The sequence below is a fragment of the Bos indicus genome, chromosome 17 (genome assembly GCF_029378745.1).
Source record: "Bos indicus isolate NIAB-ARS_2022 breed Sahiwal x Tharparkar chromosome 17, NIAB-ARS_B.indTharparkar_mat_pri_1.0, whole genome shotgun sequence".
Taxonomy (NCBI): Eukaryota; Metazoa; Chordata; class Mammalia; order Artiodactyla; family Bovidae; genus Bos; species Bos indicus.
The window spans coordinates 46,395,889-46,414,549 of record NC_091776.1 but is presented as its reverse complement, the minus strand read 5'-3'; the positions used below and the strand labels follow the sequence as shown (position 1 = coordinate 46,414,549).

The 18,661-nt window shown below is 45.7% G+C and overlaps 1 protein-coding gene across 6 annotated transcripts in view; it reads right to left on the bottom strand.

Annotated features, from left to right (window-relative positions):
* The window catches only part of STX2 (syntaxin 2), a 271,361-nt gene extending 252,913 nt beyond the window's left edge, over positions 1-18,448 (bottom strand). For 2 of the 6 annotated variants that reach the window (XR_011561134.1, XM_070769352.1), the window contains exons 1-3: positions 18,241-18,436; positions 6,713-6,787; positions 914-1,013 (exon numbers count right to left, since the gene is read on the bottom strand). Coding sequence is in view for 4 of the 6 variants with exons in the window: in XM_070769352.1 (XP_070625453.1) it covers positions 914-1,013; positions 6,713-6,787; positions 18,241-18,270 (205 nt within the window). In the remaining 2 variants the exon portion in view is untranslated. Of the gene's footprint in view, positions 1-913; positions 1,014-6,712; positions 6,788-18,240 lie in introns of all 6 variants that reach the window. The other 4 variants (XR_011561135.1, XM_070769353.1, XM_019977801.2 and 1 more) reach the window with 4 other exon arrangements.
* Positions 18,449-18,661: the final 213 nt, after the last annotated feature.

Below are 18,661 nucleotides of genomic sequence, written 5' to 3'. Positions count from 1 at the left end.
AGACTTTATTTTTCTGGGCTCCAAAATCACTGCAGATGGTGACTGCAGCCATGAAATTAAAAGATGCTTACTCCTTGGAAGGAAAGTTATGACCAACCTAGATAGCATATTCAAAAGCAGAGACATTACTTTGTCAACAAAGGTCTGTCTAGTCAAGGCTATGGTTTTTCCAGGGGTCATGTATGGATGTGAGAGTTGGACTGTGAAGAAAGCTGAGCACCAAAGAATTGATGCTTTTGAACTGTGGTGTTGGAGAAGCCTCTTGAGAGTCCCTTGGACTGCAAGGAGATCCAACCAGTCCATTCTAAAGATCAGTCCTGGGTGTTCATTAGAAGGACTGATGCTGAAGCTGAAACTCCAATACTATGGCCACCTCATGTGAAGAGCTGACTCATTGGAAAAGACCCTGATGCTGGGAGGGATTGGGGGCAGGAGGAGAAGGGGACAACAGAGGATGAGATGGCTGGATGGCATCAATGACTCGATGGACATGAGTTTGGGTAAACTCAGGGAGTTGGTGATGGACAGGGAGGCCTGGCGTGCTGTGATTCATGCGGTCGCAAAGAGTCAGACATGACTGAGCGACTGAACTGAACTGAAGACCCCATCAATCACTGATGTGGTCCCAGAGTCCTGCGAAGTCATGTCCGTGTATTCTCATGGCTGTCATGCATCAGTTGTCCTCACCCAGGCTGAAGAGCAGATCCCATGGAAGCTGTAAAAAAAAAACCACACCGAGGCCTTGGCTTGCCCAGACCAGACATGAGAATGCAGAGGGTGGACTGCCAGCCTCCAGCACTTTTTACAGGCTTCCAGCTTAAGCTCACAGTTCCCGGGCTGAGGCTGTGTTATGGACAGCAAGACAGGCAGATCAGACAGACAGACAGACTTCTTTTTAAAACCAACGACTTACTTCCTTCTGGGTTTGGTGCAGAAAGAATGATGCTGTGGTTTTTCTTCACTTCTTCGACATACTGAGCTATTTTCGCTATACTGTTTCTGATCTCCTCGACCTAGGAGAGAGAGAAAAAGTCATCACCACTGTGGCAAATTCAGGTTTGCTTTTCATTACCTAAAGAGGGAAGGATAAAAGAGGGAAATAAGTGAATAAGTACCACATAAAGAAATAATAACCTTTCCCCACTCAACTTAAAAAAAATAAAGAGAAATGATTTATGTATGTATATGGCTGAGTCACTTTGCTGTCCACCTAAAACAAGCACAACATTGTTAATCATCTACACTCCTATATATATATATATAGAATAAAATATTTTAAAAAGTAAAATATATAAAATTAAAAAGTTTCAAAATAAAGGGAAATAAGGCAGCATCAATCCCCAGGAAAACCTAGTTGGCTATAAGAAGTTTTATAATCACGACCCAGTATTAGCACAGACAGTGGCAGCTGTTATAAAAGCACCTGCTCTGAGCACCAGTTCTCTGTGCAGTCAAGAAGGGAACTCACTCGGTAGGCCAGGCCAGCGATAACATTCTCATGTGGGGAGGCATGGACAGCTGGTAAGATCCAGCCTTCTTAGTCATTATTTTTTGCCTCTGATTATCTGAAGTATTCAACACTTGCTTCAAAATGTAATGTACTCATTACAAAGATTTGTCCAGATGGATTCTTAACAAGGGTGGCAGCATGAATACTGTTCCCCCAAAATGTCCAGGCCCTAACCCCTGTGACCTCTGATGGTTACCTTATATGGCAAAAGAAAGTGCAGATGTGACCTAAACAAAGGATCCTGAGATGGGGAGACGGACAATCCTGGATCCTCCAGGTGGACCCCCAACATCATCTCAAGTGTACTTGTAAGGGAGAACAGAAGACGATGTGGCTACAGAAGAAGGCCACGCGACCCAGTGAAGCAAGATGCTGTGCTGCTGGCCTGGAAGAAGGTGGGGTGGCCGAGGGGAGAGGACGGGGACACAGCTCGGGAGCAGGAGAGGCAGGGTCTCCAGGGAGCCTCCCAGGAGCGCATGCGATCCTGCTGACACCACGGTTCATCCCAGTGGAACCAGGGTGGACTTCTTGCCTTCAGAAATAATGAGGATAAATCTGAGCTGTTTCAAGCCACGGAATGTGTGTAGCCCCAGGAAACTAAGCACAATTTCTATACTTAAAACCTCAGGGAGACTTCCCTGGCAGTCCAGTGGTTAAGACTCCCCCTTCCAATGAAGAAGTGTTTCGATCCCTGGTCAGGGAGCTGCCTCATGGCCAAAAAACCAAAACATAAAACAGAAATGATATTGTAACAAATTCAATAAAGACTTAAAAAATGGTCATATAAAATATATATACATATATATATATATATATATCTTTAAAAAAAAAATTAGGAAAATCCTGCTGCTGCTGCTGCTGCTGCTAAGTCGCTTCAGTCGTGTCCGACTCTGTGCGACCCCATAGACGGCAGCCCACCAGGCTCCCCCGTCCCTGGGATTCTCCAGGCAAGAACACTGGAGTGGGTTGCCATGTCCTTCTCCAATGCACGGAAGTGAAAACTGAAAGTGAAATCGCTCAGTTGTGCCCAACTCTTAGCGACCCCATGGACTGCAACCCACCAGGCTCCTCTGTCCATGGAATTTTCCAGGCAAGAGTACTGGAGTGGGCTGCCATTGCCTTCCAAGGAAAATCCTAAAGCCCAGCAAAAGGAGGCTTGTTAGGTTACATTATGGAACTATAACAAAAGACATAAAAAGATACTCAGGATATATTACATATATTACCCAGTTAAAATCACAGGGGGAAAAAATACCTATGAGTTGCAGAATACTGTATATACGTGTTAACAGTGATGAAAAATGCCAAAACAAACAGATTAATGGGCAGATGTTAACATTTACAGGAAGAAACACTGGGATGTCTCAAAACGAAACTTAAAAAAGGACCCCTCTCGAGGTGAGAGGTGAGAAGACAAGCAGATGAAGATGGGGGTAGGGTGAGGCCTCTCCTAGGAGTGTGTCCTCTCTCATCATCCTGATTTCTGAGCAATGGGGATGTACCTCTCTGTGGAGAGGTGAGATGTCTGCTTTGGCTCAGGTAGGCTGCAGCTCCTTCCGATCTAAGTACCACAGCGGAGATACACCTTTGCTGCTGCTGCTGCTGCTAAGTCGCTTCAGTCGTGTCCGACTCTGTGAGACCCCAGAGACGGCAGCCCACCAGGCTTCCCATCCCTGGGATTCTCCAGGCAAGAATACTGGAGTGGGTTGCCATTTCCTTCTCCAATGCATGAAAAAGAAAAGTGAAAGGGAATTCGCTCAGTTGTGTCTGACTCTAGCGACCCCATGGACTGCAGCCTACCAGGCTCCTCCGTCCATGGGATTTTCTAGGCAAAAGCACTGGAGTGGGGTGCCATTGCCTTCTCTGATACATCTTTAACATGTAAGAATTCTCTTACTACAGTCATCACAAACCCACGACATGCTGTGGTGGACGTCCACATCTTAATCCTCTGCACGTGACCTTACAGGGCAAAAGGCGCTTGGCAGGTGTGGTTAGTTAAGGGTCGAGACGGGCGATTATCCTGGATTATCTGAATATCCAAAGTAACCAAAAGAGTCCTTAAAAAACAGAAGCAATGGGATCAAATTTAGAAACAAGCAGAGATGTGCTTTAGATGGAGGAACGGGCCACGAGCCAAGAATGAAGGAGATTCCAGAAGCTGGAACAGCAAGAACGCAGATATTCCCTCGAGCCTATAGGAGGACATAACCCTGCAAGCACCCTGACGTGTGCTCCAGCTCGTTCCAGACTTCTGACCTCTGGAACTGTGAGACGATAAATGCATGCTCTGTATTCGTGGCCATTTGTTACTGCAGCAGCAGGACACTAAAAATACATGTTAACATAAATAATGTATTTTTATGGAAAAAAGTAGTATTTTCCCCCAAAATCAGTGACAGTAAGAGCAGTGATTTACATTTCTCTGCAAATCTAGCTTCTAGCTTAACGGAAGGCACCTTGATTCTGATGCCTGTTTCTGTGTTCAGTCTGTTGTGATGTCGCCTCTGAAAACTGCCCCCACCCCCATGGTCATTCATGACAGAGGGAGAGGAAACAGGTGAACATCTTCGTATTGTAATGAAAATTGTTTCAGCTACACAAACTCCTTCGAAGGGTCTCAGGGATCCCAGGGACACTGGGTCCAAGCCTCACAGCACATTTTGAAAAGTTGCATATTAGAGGACAGTCTGACACAGAATTCTGCTTTCATAGAGCAGTGAAGGGCTATTTCATTAGTCCTGAGTGTTATTTCCATCTATACATGATTTCTACAGAACTTCACATACTTTTAATTTTATTAATCAGGTAAAAACCACACACAAAATTACAACAGAACCTTTTTAAATTTTTGTTACTTTATCACACAAGCTTAAGCACAAATGATTTTGCGGGTTTAGTGCACAGATTTACATTTCAGTTAGCCATCTTTAAAGCACCATTTCTGAAGTAAAGTCAGTGAGACACATCTGTCACAAAGTAGAAAAGATACTCCTTTGCCTCTTGGAAAGTTCTACACACACCAACATTATCTGTGCAGCAGAAGCACCAGTGTGGCCCAAAAAGAAAAGGAAACTGCTGAGCCACCAACTCGGTACCAGGAGGGAAGTGCCATTCTCACGGTGGCGCCAGGCCCGTTTACGCCTATGAATTACACCACATGGGCTCTCTCGGACAGCCACAAGCTACTTTCACAAAAAGGGGATCTCCTGGCCGCCTATTACAACATTATTTTAGTTTCAACCAACACTGGTCATGTGCAAAATTCCTATCTTTTGCAATATTCTATGTGATGCTTAAGACCTAAATGTCATTTTCTAAAGAAAGAGCTTGTATTAACAAACATCATTTGCTTCTCTATTTGTTTCAGAAGTCATTTCAGGATGTCCCTGGCGGTCCAGTGGTTACGACCTCAGGCTTCCACTGCAGCGCACACAGGTTCAGTCCCTAGCTGGGGACTAAGATCCCACACGCAGCACGGCACAGCCAAAAAAAAAGTCATTTCACAGAAGTCAACTGCAAAATAAGTCAACTATTTAACAAATGAAACTGGAACTTAAGTTAGAATCAATGGCTCTCAAACCTCCCTCACACCACTCACCCGTTTTTGTATGCGTCTCTAACACCTGCAGCCAAAATGGATTAGTGCTGTTACTACAGCTCAATGACACAGCGATTATAATTCTTCTATGAAATACATCATTTACTGCTAAAATATTCTTAAAATAAAAAATATGAAAAAAAAAATATGGGTTTTTCTGGAGAACTGATATGGAAGGACTAAGCATCTAGGTAAAAGGGGTAAAATCAGAGAAATAATGATTTTACAAAGTGGGCAGGTAAACTAATCAGGATGAAAAGCATCTTGTTTGCAAAGTGAAATCCAGAAATCCAGTAACTTAACTCCAGTAAAGTAAGCCCTATAGATAATGATTTAATTTCATGTTTTTTTCAATTAGAAAAGACTAGGAACTAACATAAATATATTTGAAACCCAATGAACTACGTATTCAATAAATTCTGGCTAGAAAGTTGGTAACTTGTAATACATTTTTAATTAACATATTACATATTTTCAAATGCATGTATTGATCCATGTATCTTCCAGTTTACACTGCCAACAGATTTAAGAATCAACTCAAACTCAGACTAGATTCAGCATAATCAAAACAAGTCCTTGCAAATGAAGTTTTCATTGTTAAAAAGTTATACTGACCATGTTTCTTTTCTTAATGCTTAACAAAGTCAAAATATCTGTTCTCAGACTCAATTTCAAATATTTGAAATTATGCAAAATTTGATCAACTATGACTTAGGGTTAAGAATTTAAACATGCTGTCATGTTTAAATTCTAGGAAAAAACCCTGGGGAGTTTCGAGGGAGCAGGAAAGGCCTTAGGGGGAAGTCTGGGAGACAGGTTCAAGGGAAGACCCAAGGGCACAGGTCCAGAGGCTTCGCCCCTGTACAGACAGTCCAGAGAAAGGCCAGGCTAACCAAGGCAGAGCAGAGTTGCCACAATCATATCTTTGCTCAAGGATAAGATCTCTCAGGAGTGAGCAAAGTCCCATATGACCTAGAGACTCATGCTTTGATATTTGGGAAACTTCTCAGGAGAAGAATTTAAAATTTAATCACAGATTTTAGAAAATGCACCATATGAGCGAGCCCTTTGATACACGGGACTCACTGGCACTCGACAGAAGAGCGGGAGAAGCCTCGCCGTGTGTACTGTGCACGCCTGACTGCCAGCTGAGGGACATCACCGCCACCAGGCCCTCCACTGCAAGGACCCAGGCTCCCTTCGTCTGGAGGACCCCACTGGCCATGGGTGCGGCAGGGCCTCCCTGAGGGACCCTGTGCTTGGAGGAGGTCCCTTCTCCCAGCACGAGCCCGTGGGCAGCAGGCCCACCTTGCTGGCCACCCCCAGCCCGTGGGCTTCAGTCTCCTCAGAGGCCCTCGGCCCCCCATCACCGTTCTCACCCACCCTCCCCCCGCCCCAAGTCAGTCACCAGGAAGAAGGGTTCAACAGCAACAAATGTGCTAAAAGCACTAAAAAGTCTACAGCACTTTTTGTCATTCAAACGTCAGTTTTTAAAAATATTTAGTTTGGGTATTATTTCAAATACGACAAATGCACAGTTACATTAATTTAATTATGTTTAAAGAAAAATGACAGACTGGCTTTCACAAAACGACTCTTACCTGATGGAAGAAATCATCCATAAAATGGTCCTTTTCAACAACAACAGTTGTGTCCCCATCATCATTTTTCCTACACTGAAATGGAAAAATATGAAATGTAAAATTCTGGTTTTAAAAGTTTTCACAGAGGCACCAACAGTGAACTGAAAGACAAGAGCAGCTGGGTACCTACACGATCTCAGCTCACTAAAAGCACCAAAGTGTAAGAAGCCTGCCACCCACCAAGGCCATGACATCCACCAGGCCACACACAGTCAGGGCAGGCGCACACAGCCAATCAGCCAGGAGAAGGAGCCACGTCAGGGGGAATCAACAGCTAGATCTCCGAGAACTGAGCGGCAGAGGATCAATCATTCATTCTCACTGAGTACGTCCATGTGACACAGGGCAGGTTTATCTTCCACAAGTGAATCTGCTTACACTGCACACTGTCTATAAAGATTAAAAATACTGACACCACTAGTCAATTTTTCTAGTTGTTGTTTAGTCGCTCAGTCGTGTCCGACCCTTTGCAGCCCCATGGACTGCAGCACGCCAGGCTTCTCTGTCCCTACCATCTCCCAGAATTTGCCCAAGTTCAGGTCCACAGAATCGGTGACGTCTTCCAGCCATCTCATCCTCTGTAACTTTCTTTTCCAGACTTTTGGGCCCAACTTTTCTAGATTAGGTAATAATTTTCAAAGAACTTTCACATATGTTAGCTGGTGTTTATCATTTTTCCCTAAGTAAGTAATTCCCAGTTATGGCCACACTCGTATAATCAATAAACATTTTACTAAAGACAGACTCTAAAGAAGACCTGAGTGAACTGTGGAACTGGAAGAGACTCTTGCGAGTCCCTTGGACAGCAAGGAGATCAAACCAGTCAATTCTAAAGGAAATCAACCCAGAATATTCTTTGGAAGGACTGATGCTGAAGCTGAAGTTCCAGTACTTTGGCCACCGGATACGAAGAGCCAGCTCATTGGAAAAGACCCTGATGCTAGCAAAGATTGAGGGCAGAAGGAGAAGGGGACAACAGAGGATAAGATGGTTGGATGGCATCACCAACTCAAAGGAGTTTGAGCAAACTCTGGGAGACGGTGAAGGACAGAGAAACCTGGCGTGCTGTAGTCCAGGGGATTACAGAGTTGGACACAACTTCACAAATGAACAACAAAGGAACACTGAGGAAGAAAGCAACCCACCACTGGGAAAGGCCAGGATGACACTGTACTTTACAAATCAGGTGCCTCAGTTTAAAATAACATTGAAGAGATGTTCTAGGCCAGGGGTTCTCACACTTGAGGGACATCAGGACCGCCTGGGATGGCTGGGTCTCCGGCTGGGTGGGGCCAGAGTGGGGCATTCCTCTTGAGACTTGAGACTTGAGACTACCCTAGGACATCCAGAACCTCATCACACTGTAACCCTAACCCACCCCTCAAGGGAGGCAAAAGAATGAAACAGTGAAAAGTCTTTGCAGTAAGTCCCCTACACACGAACCTTCAAGTTGCAAGCTTTCAAAGACATGAACGTGCACTCCCATGTCCAATCATGTAAGTTCGCATGTCTGGTGTACACTGTCACATGTGTACATCCTCTACACACAGTTGTGCTTTTGTACACTTTACTGTATAGTAATGCAGTTTTATTTCAAGCCCAGGATGTCTGGAAGCAAATGCAAAAGCAGTGACGATGGAGTTGGTAACTGGTATGATGAGAAAAAAAGAACTACTACCCAGACATCACTGGACCGTTTTTCTGAGAGGGAAGATAGAATTGAAGCCAGCAAGGAACCAGTGTCATCAGCGTCAGGCGTGAGTGAAATTGCAGCTTGCCCTCCGTCTCCTATTGTTGACGATCCTTCAGCTCTGCCATCTCCCACCTCCACTCCCCACTCCAGTCAGTAACTCTTCTTGCCAGCCCTGTTCACCAGCTGTCGTACTATACTACTATACTTCTCAAGGTACTCTAAGATTTTAAATGTTTAATTTTCTATGTTTGTTTTTTATGTATTATTTGTGTGCAGGGCTTCCCTTGTGGCTCAGTTGATAAAGAATCTGCTTGCAATGAGGGAGACCTGGGTTCGATCCCTGGGTTGGGAAGATCCCCTGGAGAAGGGAATGGCTAGCCACTCCAGTATTCTGGCCTGCAGAAATCCAATGACTGCATAGTCCATGGGGTCACCAAGAGTCGGACCCGACTAAGTGGTTTTCACTTCACTTCATTTCACTTCACTTCACACTACAGTACTATATAGCTGACTGTGTTAGTTGGGTACCTAAGCTAACTTTGTTGGACTTACAAACAAACCAGACTTGTGAACATGCTCTCAGAACTGAACTCGTTTGTATGTAGGGAACTTACTATAGTGGGAAGAAAGCCACCTCTGTCTACAGCTACAGGGGAGAGGAGACAATGTCAGACCCCGGGACCTGGCATCCGAGTCACACAATATTTATCAAGGACACGTGCCACAGGATCTACCAGTGAGAGCTGTGGATTCGAGAGGAGAAAGGAAAGATGCCTGGCAGCATACAGAGGAGGGAACTGTTTGGAACCATCTCCCTGCGGGCGCGCTGGGCAGCCATTCAGCTCTAACTGCGGAAACTGAGGCAGCCACAGATTTCAGGAATTCTGGACCCTCAGGAAAATCAGAGTCATTGAGCACTAAAAGTTTTAAGTGTAGCTTTACTGATCTGCAACCAGGAATGATGTGGAAACAAAATTCCACTAAATTTAGTTACGAAAGATCTGCCAAATGTAATAAATGTGGTAAGAAAACACGATGCAGCCTCCCTCTGCAGCTTCCAGGGCCCACGCTGAGGCAAATCGATCTGGCCTAAACTTCAACAGGAATCTCTCACCACCCCATGGAAGGCTTCCGCACCTCCCTTGCCCTGGGGCCACTTCTGGGTGCAGATAAGACAATCTACGAGGGCTAAGGAAGAAATGTGCTTCTCCAAGATAGAGAGGCATGAGCTCCCTCAGACAAGGGGTTTTTATGAGAGCCATAAAGAGTATTTTATCACCAGGTGACACACACACTGGACAGCCGTGGGGCGGTGTCGAGGGAAAAGCAAACCCACCTCCACAGGGTTCTGGGAGAAGCTCACTGAGCTGCAGGCAGGGGTCAGCGGGCGCCTCTCAGGGCTGTAGGCTGAGCTCTCTGCACACCATTGCTTCTGTTTACACCGACTCCCCAGGGCATCCGCCTGGAGTGGTTTCCCCAGCAGGGCCCTTACTTTGAGCCACCACCCTGCTCTCACGTGACTCCGGTCACGGAGGAAGATGCCCGCAATTAGGCAGCGCTGCTACTGAGAATGTTTCATTTGTGCTCTGCTAACAGGGCAGGTATTATGGGTTGAACTGTCCCCCTAAAAATAAATGTTGCAAACCCCCAGGACCCGTACTTGGAGAAAGGGTCTAGGAAGACGTAATTAGTTAAGATGAGGTCATGCTGGAGCAGGATGGGCCCTTAACCCCACATGACTCTGTCCTTATAAGAGACAGAGACACAGGGGAGGCGGCCACGTGGCGAGCAAGGCAGAGAGGGTAGTGAAGGGTCTGTAAGCCAAAGAGCCAAGGACTGCCGCCACTCCCGGAGACATGAGCAGCAAGGCAGGACTCCCCCCAGGTTTGGGGGAGCGTGGCCCTGCGACATCCTGACTTCAGGCTTTGGCCTCCGGGGCCAGACGTGACAGCATGTTTGTGACCCCATCTGTGGTCTTCTGTCACAAGAGCCCAAGGACACACAAAGGACCGAAGCATGCCGACCCCGATCCTTTCTTTAACCAACCGTGCTAACTAACCAAGACACCGCTCTGGACCCAAGCAGACAGTCTCAACTAGAGAGAAGAATACTGTCTTGGGAGTCGCACATCTGGCTTCTAACCTGCTTACCAGCTGGGCACTACCAACTTCTCCTAGTCTGTCTCCTGGTCTCTAAAGTGAAGATGACATCCGTTTTCTTCTCCAAAGGTGGGGCTGCAGGAAAACTGCCCACTTGGGGCTTCATAAGGCATGTGATTTTCACAGGGTGTCCACACACCAATAAAGGCTTTTAAAATCATTTCAGGTCCATGTTCTTAATTCCCAGCAAAAGAGCACTTAAAAGCAGATCAGCAATCAGCTAACTGCAATAAAAGTGACGTTCAGGCAAACCCGCCAACGGCGTAGAGCTCTTCTCCAGGCTCCCGCATTATTTGAAGTGAAAGAGGGCTGCTAATGGGCACGACTGAGCGACTGAACTGAACTGAACAGGCGTCACGGGCCAGGGCACTGGGGCAGCAGGAGGACTTGATGTTGTGTTGGTCCTCCAGCACCACCTGAAGCCTTGGGAAGATCCCCTGGAGAAGGGAATGGCTACCCACTCCAGTAGCCATTGGAGGGGGGCAAGCACCCCCATTTCACACACAGAACACCCCAGGACAGCTGAGCACCATGCTCACAGCCTCAAGCCTCTCTGGGAACCAGGAGGGTTCAACTTCACAAACCCACAACTGTGCTGACTCACCAATGGCAGGAGCACCAGGAAACTTAAAATGCCTTCCACACCTGCTCCCCCAACTCTGCGAGAAGCAGCTAAGGCAGGAGGGGTGAAGGGCTTCCCTGGACATTCAGAGCTGAGACCACCTTATCCATCTGACTCCAGAGGCCCTCGCTCTTGACCACACAGCACGGACCTCCTCCTGGAGGAGGGGATTTCACATGGGTCCTCCAGGCACAGCCTGGCTCCCAGGCTCCCTTCTGAGCTCCCGGGGCAGCTTCCTTGGCCTTCACAATCATGTCGTCTTTGAATGACCCTGCATGTCACTGTACCCCCATGGCTGACTTCTTTTCACAGATGCGGGAAGGGGACATTCCAGGGGCCAGGGACACTGGAGTGAACTAAATTAAGTCCCCATGAATTCACCAAATAAGAATGGGGGAAGGGTAGAGAATGAACTTGAACGTGGCTGAGCAGGGCTGGGATTCCCTTGTGGCCCAGAGGATGAGCGATGACAACCCACCTGCCCCCACCGTGGCTTTCCTGGGGCAGAGGGCACCCATCTCACCCCTCTGACAGCTACCCGAAGTTCTCAGAGGCCTCAGTGTCTGTCTTACTTTTTGTTGTGGAAAATGACAAAACATGTACGGAAGTAGAAGGAATAATATAGGGAGCCCTCGATGAATCCAGTGGTCAGTTCACAGACTGTCTCACTGCACCTGCACGCTCCCTGCCCCCAGCCCGGCAGCACAACTCCATCTCGTGGCAAAGCCCACACACAGGCTGCCTGCCACGCGTGACACAGCCGAGAACCTAAGCTCCCTACTCCACCTGCTCCGGGACAGAAACTTAGTTATTTCTGGCTCAGGGGAGACGATGTCCAACATGACACTCTCCCTAAGGGAAGTCAGTCCTTTTACCATTACATTATACATGGACCACTCTCCTTGCAGGAGGCAGTGAATAAACAACCAACCACCAAAAAACTCAACTCTTCCTGGATGCTGAGACCCACATGTCACCACGCGTGATCTCTATTCACAGTCATTCACTCGCTAGTAAATCATTCATTTCTCTACCTGCAGACCAAGAGGGAGCCAATGACTGGAATCTGTTTCCTCTACTGTCTTTTTTCCTTCTTTTTTCTTTTTTTTTGGCTATTGGTTTTACTGTTATGTTTCAGTGCCTTAGAGAAAAATCAGCAAAACAATGATACTGTGTGCAATTTTAACACAATTTTTGCAGATTAGATATTATTAAAATTATTTCTATTCATTAGGGCATGGTATTCTTATGTCATAAACAGATAAAAACATATAAAATCAGTTGTGAAGATATTTTTTCTTTTTTAACTTTTTATTTTATGTTGGAATAAAGCCTATTTCCTACTTATATTTCTTAGGTCCATCTAGAATTCTCAAAACTATTAGACATGAGAAAATAGACCCAGTAATACTATCTTAGCTTTTCCATTCACTAAAAAAACAAAGAATAACTACCTAACAATGCTATTTAAGCTACACAATCGCCCCCCACGTCCACGAAGCCCATGTTCCATCTTTCCAGCTGAGATGGTGTAACCTCTGTACAACAGCTGTTGTTTGTAACAGTGCACTTATCGTAAATAACAAAATGATTGGTGGCATTCACTAAGAGCAGTGGGAATAGCCTCCAACTTGATTTCCAAAGTGTCAAAGGGCAAGATAAGCACCCAAATATCAACATTCCATTTCTGTTAAATTTTAAAAGAATTCTCCTTAAAAGGAGCATTATATTAAAATACAATTCTCTCTGTGAAAAGTATTGTGAGGAAGAGACAGTAAGGAGCTTCCCTGTTTAGAAACTATTTAACAAAGATGAATTCTCTGTCACTGGAATGCTCTCTGTTGAGATAATTGAGAAGCTGAATTATTGCAAACTAAAAGAATCCAATGTTGGATAAGATACTCAATTTTTCTCCATGTTATTCTCCATATACATGTACACTAGGGCATTCCATGCAAATGCTAATTGTGGGGAAACAATTATCTTGAAATATGCCCAATGCTGGCAATAGCTTTATTGCTAGAATATGGTGACTTTTCAAAATTGCATTACTTCAGTTAAAAAAAAAAAAAAGAATACTTGTAATTAAAAATAGGTAAAAGCTGACCGATGGCCAGTTGGTAATCATGTTGCCAGATATAAGTATCATTTCTTTCCCATATTTTTATATAATCAGTTATAGTTTTATGCCCTAGGTAGAATATTACTGTTTCATGCTTTACATTTTCACTTCATGTTTATCTCCATTATTATTATATAAATACTACAGGTCCTTACACTTTACATAAATAACACTGTACTGCATAAATGCTTCTGGTTTTTTTCCTCTCAAAGGTATATTTAAAGATTTTTCCTCATCTCTCATTTTCACTCACCACTATCAAACTCATCATCCTTCTCTTCTTAAGAGCAGAGCCTTGGCTGGCCGTGCCCCCTGCCCAGCTTATACCCAGCTGGCTCCTCCTTCTCATCACATCTCAGCTCAGAGACCTCCCTGATCAAGACCCCTGATCACCCAGCCCAAAGCAGCCAACCCATACCCACTCACTGTTTTATATGCTCCCCAGCAGTTACTGCTCATTGACTTAACTGTTCCTTGTCCTCTCCCACCAGGACACATTTCAGGGGAGCAAGGACTTCAAGGGTCTTGCTGCAACTTACGCCTGAAACAGTGCCTGGCACGTAGCAGCCACTCAGTTGAGACCAGCTAAAGGAATGAACGAAGGGCACAGAGATGAGATGGAGGTGGGGGTGGAGAGGAGAGAAAGCACATACAGGACAGGGAAACCAGGAAACAAAGACGCAGACACACACAGCACGAAGCGGCACAGTGGGCAGGACTGGAGACAGAGGCAGTCTTGGTTGCTCGCTAGCCCCTGGTTCCATCCCCTTGTGAGGTCTGACAGCACATCGCGCTGTTGAGTCTGAAGCCCCATTCTACCCTTGCATCAGTCTCCCTTTTCTGTTTTAGCGAAGGGGTTTCTGTCCCTTGCAACCCAAAGAGCCTGAAGACAACAGAGTCCATTGTCATCTGCATTTTCCTAACTAACCATGGGCGTGCTCAGAAGCAAACGCACTCAAACCATACCCAGCAGGTGCTCCATGCAGAGTTCTGAGCCCTCAGAGCAAACCTGACAGCACCCATCTGCCCTGGAAGGGTGCAGAGTCTGTGGGAGGGCGCAGAAAACAGGACCACGTGTGTGTTTGGATGGGCAGAGATGGGAGATCGCTGGGGACACAAGAGGGAAGACTTCCTGGTAGCAGTGCTTGCACTGAGGCCAAAAGAAAACGTGGGGCCAGAAAAGGGGAGGGGGGCAAGAGACATACAAAGTGAGTAGCTCACGAGGACCCAGAGAGGGCACGTGGGAACAGCGGACTGGGCCAGGGGACCTGCCAGAGTGAGGTACTGGTTCTCTCTTGGGTTCTCCATTCCTCATATTCAGAATGAACAGACTTGAAATTAAAAACAAGTAATTAACCTGTGGAAATGTAGAGACTTTGCTTTTTTATTTTGTATACAAACAGTATTTATTGTGGTTCCCAGAGAAATATCAAGGGCTTCCCAGGAGGCGCAGTGGTCAAGAATCTGCCTGCCAATGCAGATCGACACGGGTTCGATCCCTGGGGTTGGGAAGATTCCCTGGAGGAGGAAATGCAATCCATCTTGCCTATACACAGAGAAACTATAGATCTGGGTTGCAAAGATCCCAACTGTCTGTAGAATGACACAGGAATCAGTAAATCATGAAATCCTCAACATATTCAAATATTATAGACAATTCATATATTAAAGTACACATGTATTATGAAATTCTCAGTATTTTAAATTTCAGTGACATACTTAGAAAAAAATGTTTTTACTTTCTAAGTTGGAACCTGAATCTTTACCACATAACAATCTGCACTCTGTGTCCCCATCTGAGCTGCCAAAATAGAACCTTAAAAATATGCGGGCAGCTTCTCTTGCCCTTTAAAAAATTTTACGTGCAATTCATCACCATAAACCCAAGTATTAAAAATAGTAATTTTCTCAATAAACAAAGTCCTACTGTGTAGACAGGGAACTATATTCAATACCCTGTGAAAACCCTAATAGAAAAGATTATGAAAAAAAATACATATATATAACTGAATCACTTTGTCCAGCAGAAACAGAACATTGTAAATCAACTACATTTCAATATAATTTTCCTTAAAAAATATAATCTTCTCCTATGTCTACTAATGAATACCATCTAAGTATGTGTGTTTATGTCTATTACTCTGCAAATTCCCACAGCTGAAATTTGCAATTTTTCTGTTTTTAACTATCATAAATACAGTCTTTTGCACTGACAAACTTTTTTTAAAAGGTAATCAAAATATATTTGGGGTCATTATCTCGAAGGACAGCAATCCCACTTTGACTTACTTCCTAAACCTACTTCCTTCTGCTTCTGCACACATCCTTACCCGGCTGTGCACATTCACAGCACACACCCAGTTCATTTCTGTGCCCTCTGCACTTAGCACGTAACCTCACAGAGATCCAGTGCTCAGAATCTACTGAATGTATGGTCCTTTTATTTTTTTAAAAATCAGAAACATCCTTCTGGATTTAGAGTTTAGGAAATCTTGGGCAAGTCACTCAAACTTTCTACACCCAAATGAACTAACTGGCTGCTCAAAAAGAGAATTCTTGCTTAGAAGCAGTTAAATCTGTATTTGACAAACTGTATTGGACAAACTAACTTTTAAGTCCTTTCCGAGTAGTTATCAGTGGGAATCTTTTTTTCAGGAGGAATCACTAACAGCTAATAAAGGAAACTTCTAGAAAGCATCAAGAACATTTTGTTAATGTGGACAACACAGGCGTTTTAACTAGTAAAATTAAATATTCACGTTTGCCTAGGAAAAAACACCAGCCACTTAGAAACATGGTTGTGAAAGGTCATTTTACTACTCCAAGAGCTACCTGGAAAAGACACATTTCCTGGAAAAAAAAAAAATTAGCTTTGATAGCTGATAATTTTCAGATGAATTTTCAAATATTAAAAGTTAAACTTTAAGTATGTCAGATTCAATTTTGAGTTAATATGCCAGGGAGAAGGTTGCTTTTTATAACTGCTTGAAAACATTTTAAAAACTAGTACATATTAATAACACTTGTAATTACAAAGCATTTTTCTCTCTCCCACCCTCTCCCAGAGTGTCACACGCAGGAGATAATTCTATGATTCAGCGCTTCTTCCATAAGAGTACACAAAAAAAATCTTATTATCCTCATTATATATACAGGAAAACTGAGGTTTTGAGAGGTTCAGAAATTTTCTGCCCAAGATTCAACAACTCCAGACATAGAAACAGCTGCTCAATCTTCATCTATAGCAACATGGTACTGGATCAGAAAAGATCACTTCTTCCTCTAGAATTCTAGATTAAAACATGTTCTTACCCACACTGTTGCCATAAGAGCTGAAATACACATACACTTAAGAGTGATAAAGAACTGCCTTCTCTGTTTTTTGCTTTTTTTGCTAAACAAGCCAAGAAAAGCTTCTCACATATTCCACTAACACATTTTCTACTGTTCTCCAACATTCATAAATTTGTATTCTTTCATAATACATTCTTCATTTCTTCACTTAACAAATATCTGAGCTTCTAACAAGGAAGGATACTCCATTGAGTGCAATAACAGAACAGCAATTTGCCGTTTAACATGTTGCTAACCTGTAAACACAAACATCAAAATATCTAACCATTAGTAAAAACGGAAGCAAAGAAAAATCACTATGAAGAAACTTTCTGGGTAAGAGTGTAAAAGCATAATTTTCATAATCTGAAGAATGAATCATTCATTGCTTCTCTAAACTAAGATTCCTCATCTGGCCAACAGAATCTGAGGGACTATTCTCTCTACTTCCTAAGCCTGGGACAGGGCTGGATCCATTCTAGAAGCTGAGGAGAAAGTTAATTCATTACATTCAATGGGTGCTTTAGTGCAGTGGGCCTTGCTCTGTTCTGAGGCTGTTCAGAGTACTGGGAAACGAAATACAAACATTCAACACTATTTTAGTACTTGTATTTTTCCAGAAAAAAGTCAGAATTAATTCTGTTCACCTAAAATGTTTCAACTCTTCTACATTCTATAAACCACTACCGTTTCAATGTCATCATCTCATTCACAGTATTGTCTGTGGAATGCATCAAACACGACTCCATTTCCTAAGGGAACAAAACACTGTTCTCTTACTAAAGTTATTGGTAATTTGCTGAGCACCTATGTACTCCACCAGCGGGGTTTACTGGGAGTAAACAAACGCAAAGCAAACTATTTACAGGGGAAACAAAAGGCGCCCCTCTGTACCTGCCTCACCGCTCCCTTCCAGCATCCAGTCCGGCAAGGCGCCCACTGGCATGTGGCATCAGATACATCCGTTCCCACCTATACACTGAGCTCCTACTGCGCGCGGGGTCCCACCCAAAACCCCAGATATAAGACAGGGAGCAAGGGGACAAGTCCCTGCTCTCAGGGAGCTGACGCATACTAGGATGGAACAGTCCATAATTCAACAAATAATTTCTGGTCATAAGTGCTCTGCAAGGATTTAAACCGGGCGAAGGAATGGACCGCCTCTAGGGAAGGAAGTCACCTGAAGAAGCAGCAGAGCCCAGCTCAGAAAAGGAGGTTCGAGGCCCCGCCGGGCCCCGAGACGCCGGCTCAAAAGCTATTCCCTGCCCCAACGCCCAGTGCAGAAGCGAGGGCAGAAGAGTGCCTTCGGGGCGTTAAGGAGATGGTGGGACGGTGGTGCTGCGGGCTGGGGAAGCCGTGCGCCCCCTCCAACCCCGCACAGAGGCCGCCCCGCCCGGCCTGAGCCCCGGGACCTGGACTCCCCTTCCCCGCTCACCCTGTGACCCCGCACCCTGAGCCCCCAGCCCAGCCCTGCACCTCCCCGCCCCCGCCCATCCTCGTGCCTCCAGGGCTCCCGGCCCGAACCGCTACACTCCAGCTCGCCCGCCCGCGGCTCACCGCCGTCAGGTCCGGCAGCCGGTCCCGCATCCCCACGGGCCGGGCGCCGCGCCCCGCCGCTCAGGCCTGCCCGGCGCCGCCTCCGGCTGGCCGCGGGCTCTCGATGTCCCCGCCGCCGCCTCAGCCCGCCGGTCGCCCTCCCCTCGGCCGGCGCTGCCACGGCAACCGCGCCCTCACGCTCTGCGCATGCCCGGCCCGCGCCGCGCCCAGACCCACGCAGACAGCGGGAGCCTTCCTGAGGGAATGCCGAGAACCAAGGGGCGGGGTCCGCCTGGGAGGGGCGGGGTCTGGCTTGGGTAGGCGGGGACTATCGGGGAGGGAAGTGGCCCGCCCAAAAGGCGCGGCAGAGGAACAGGCGCGGTCTGGTGGGGGAAGGAGCGGAGCCTGACTGAAAGGGGAGAGGCGGGGCCTGCTGAGGGGA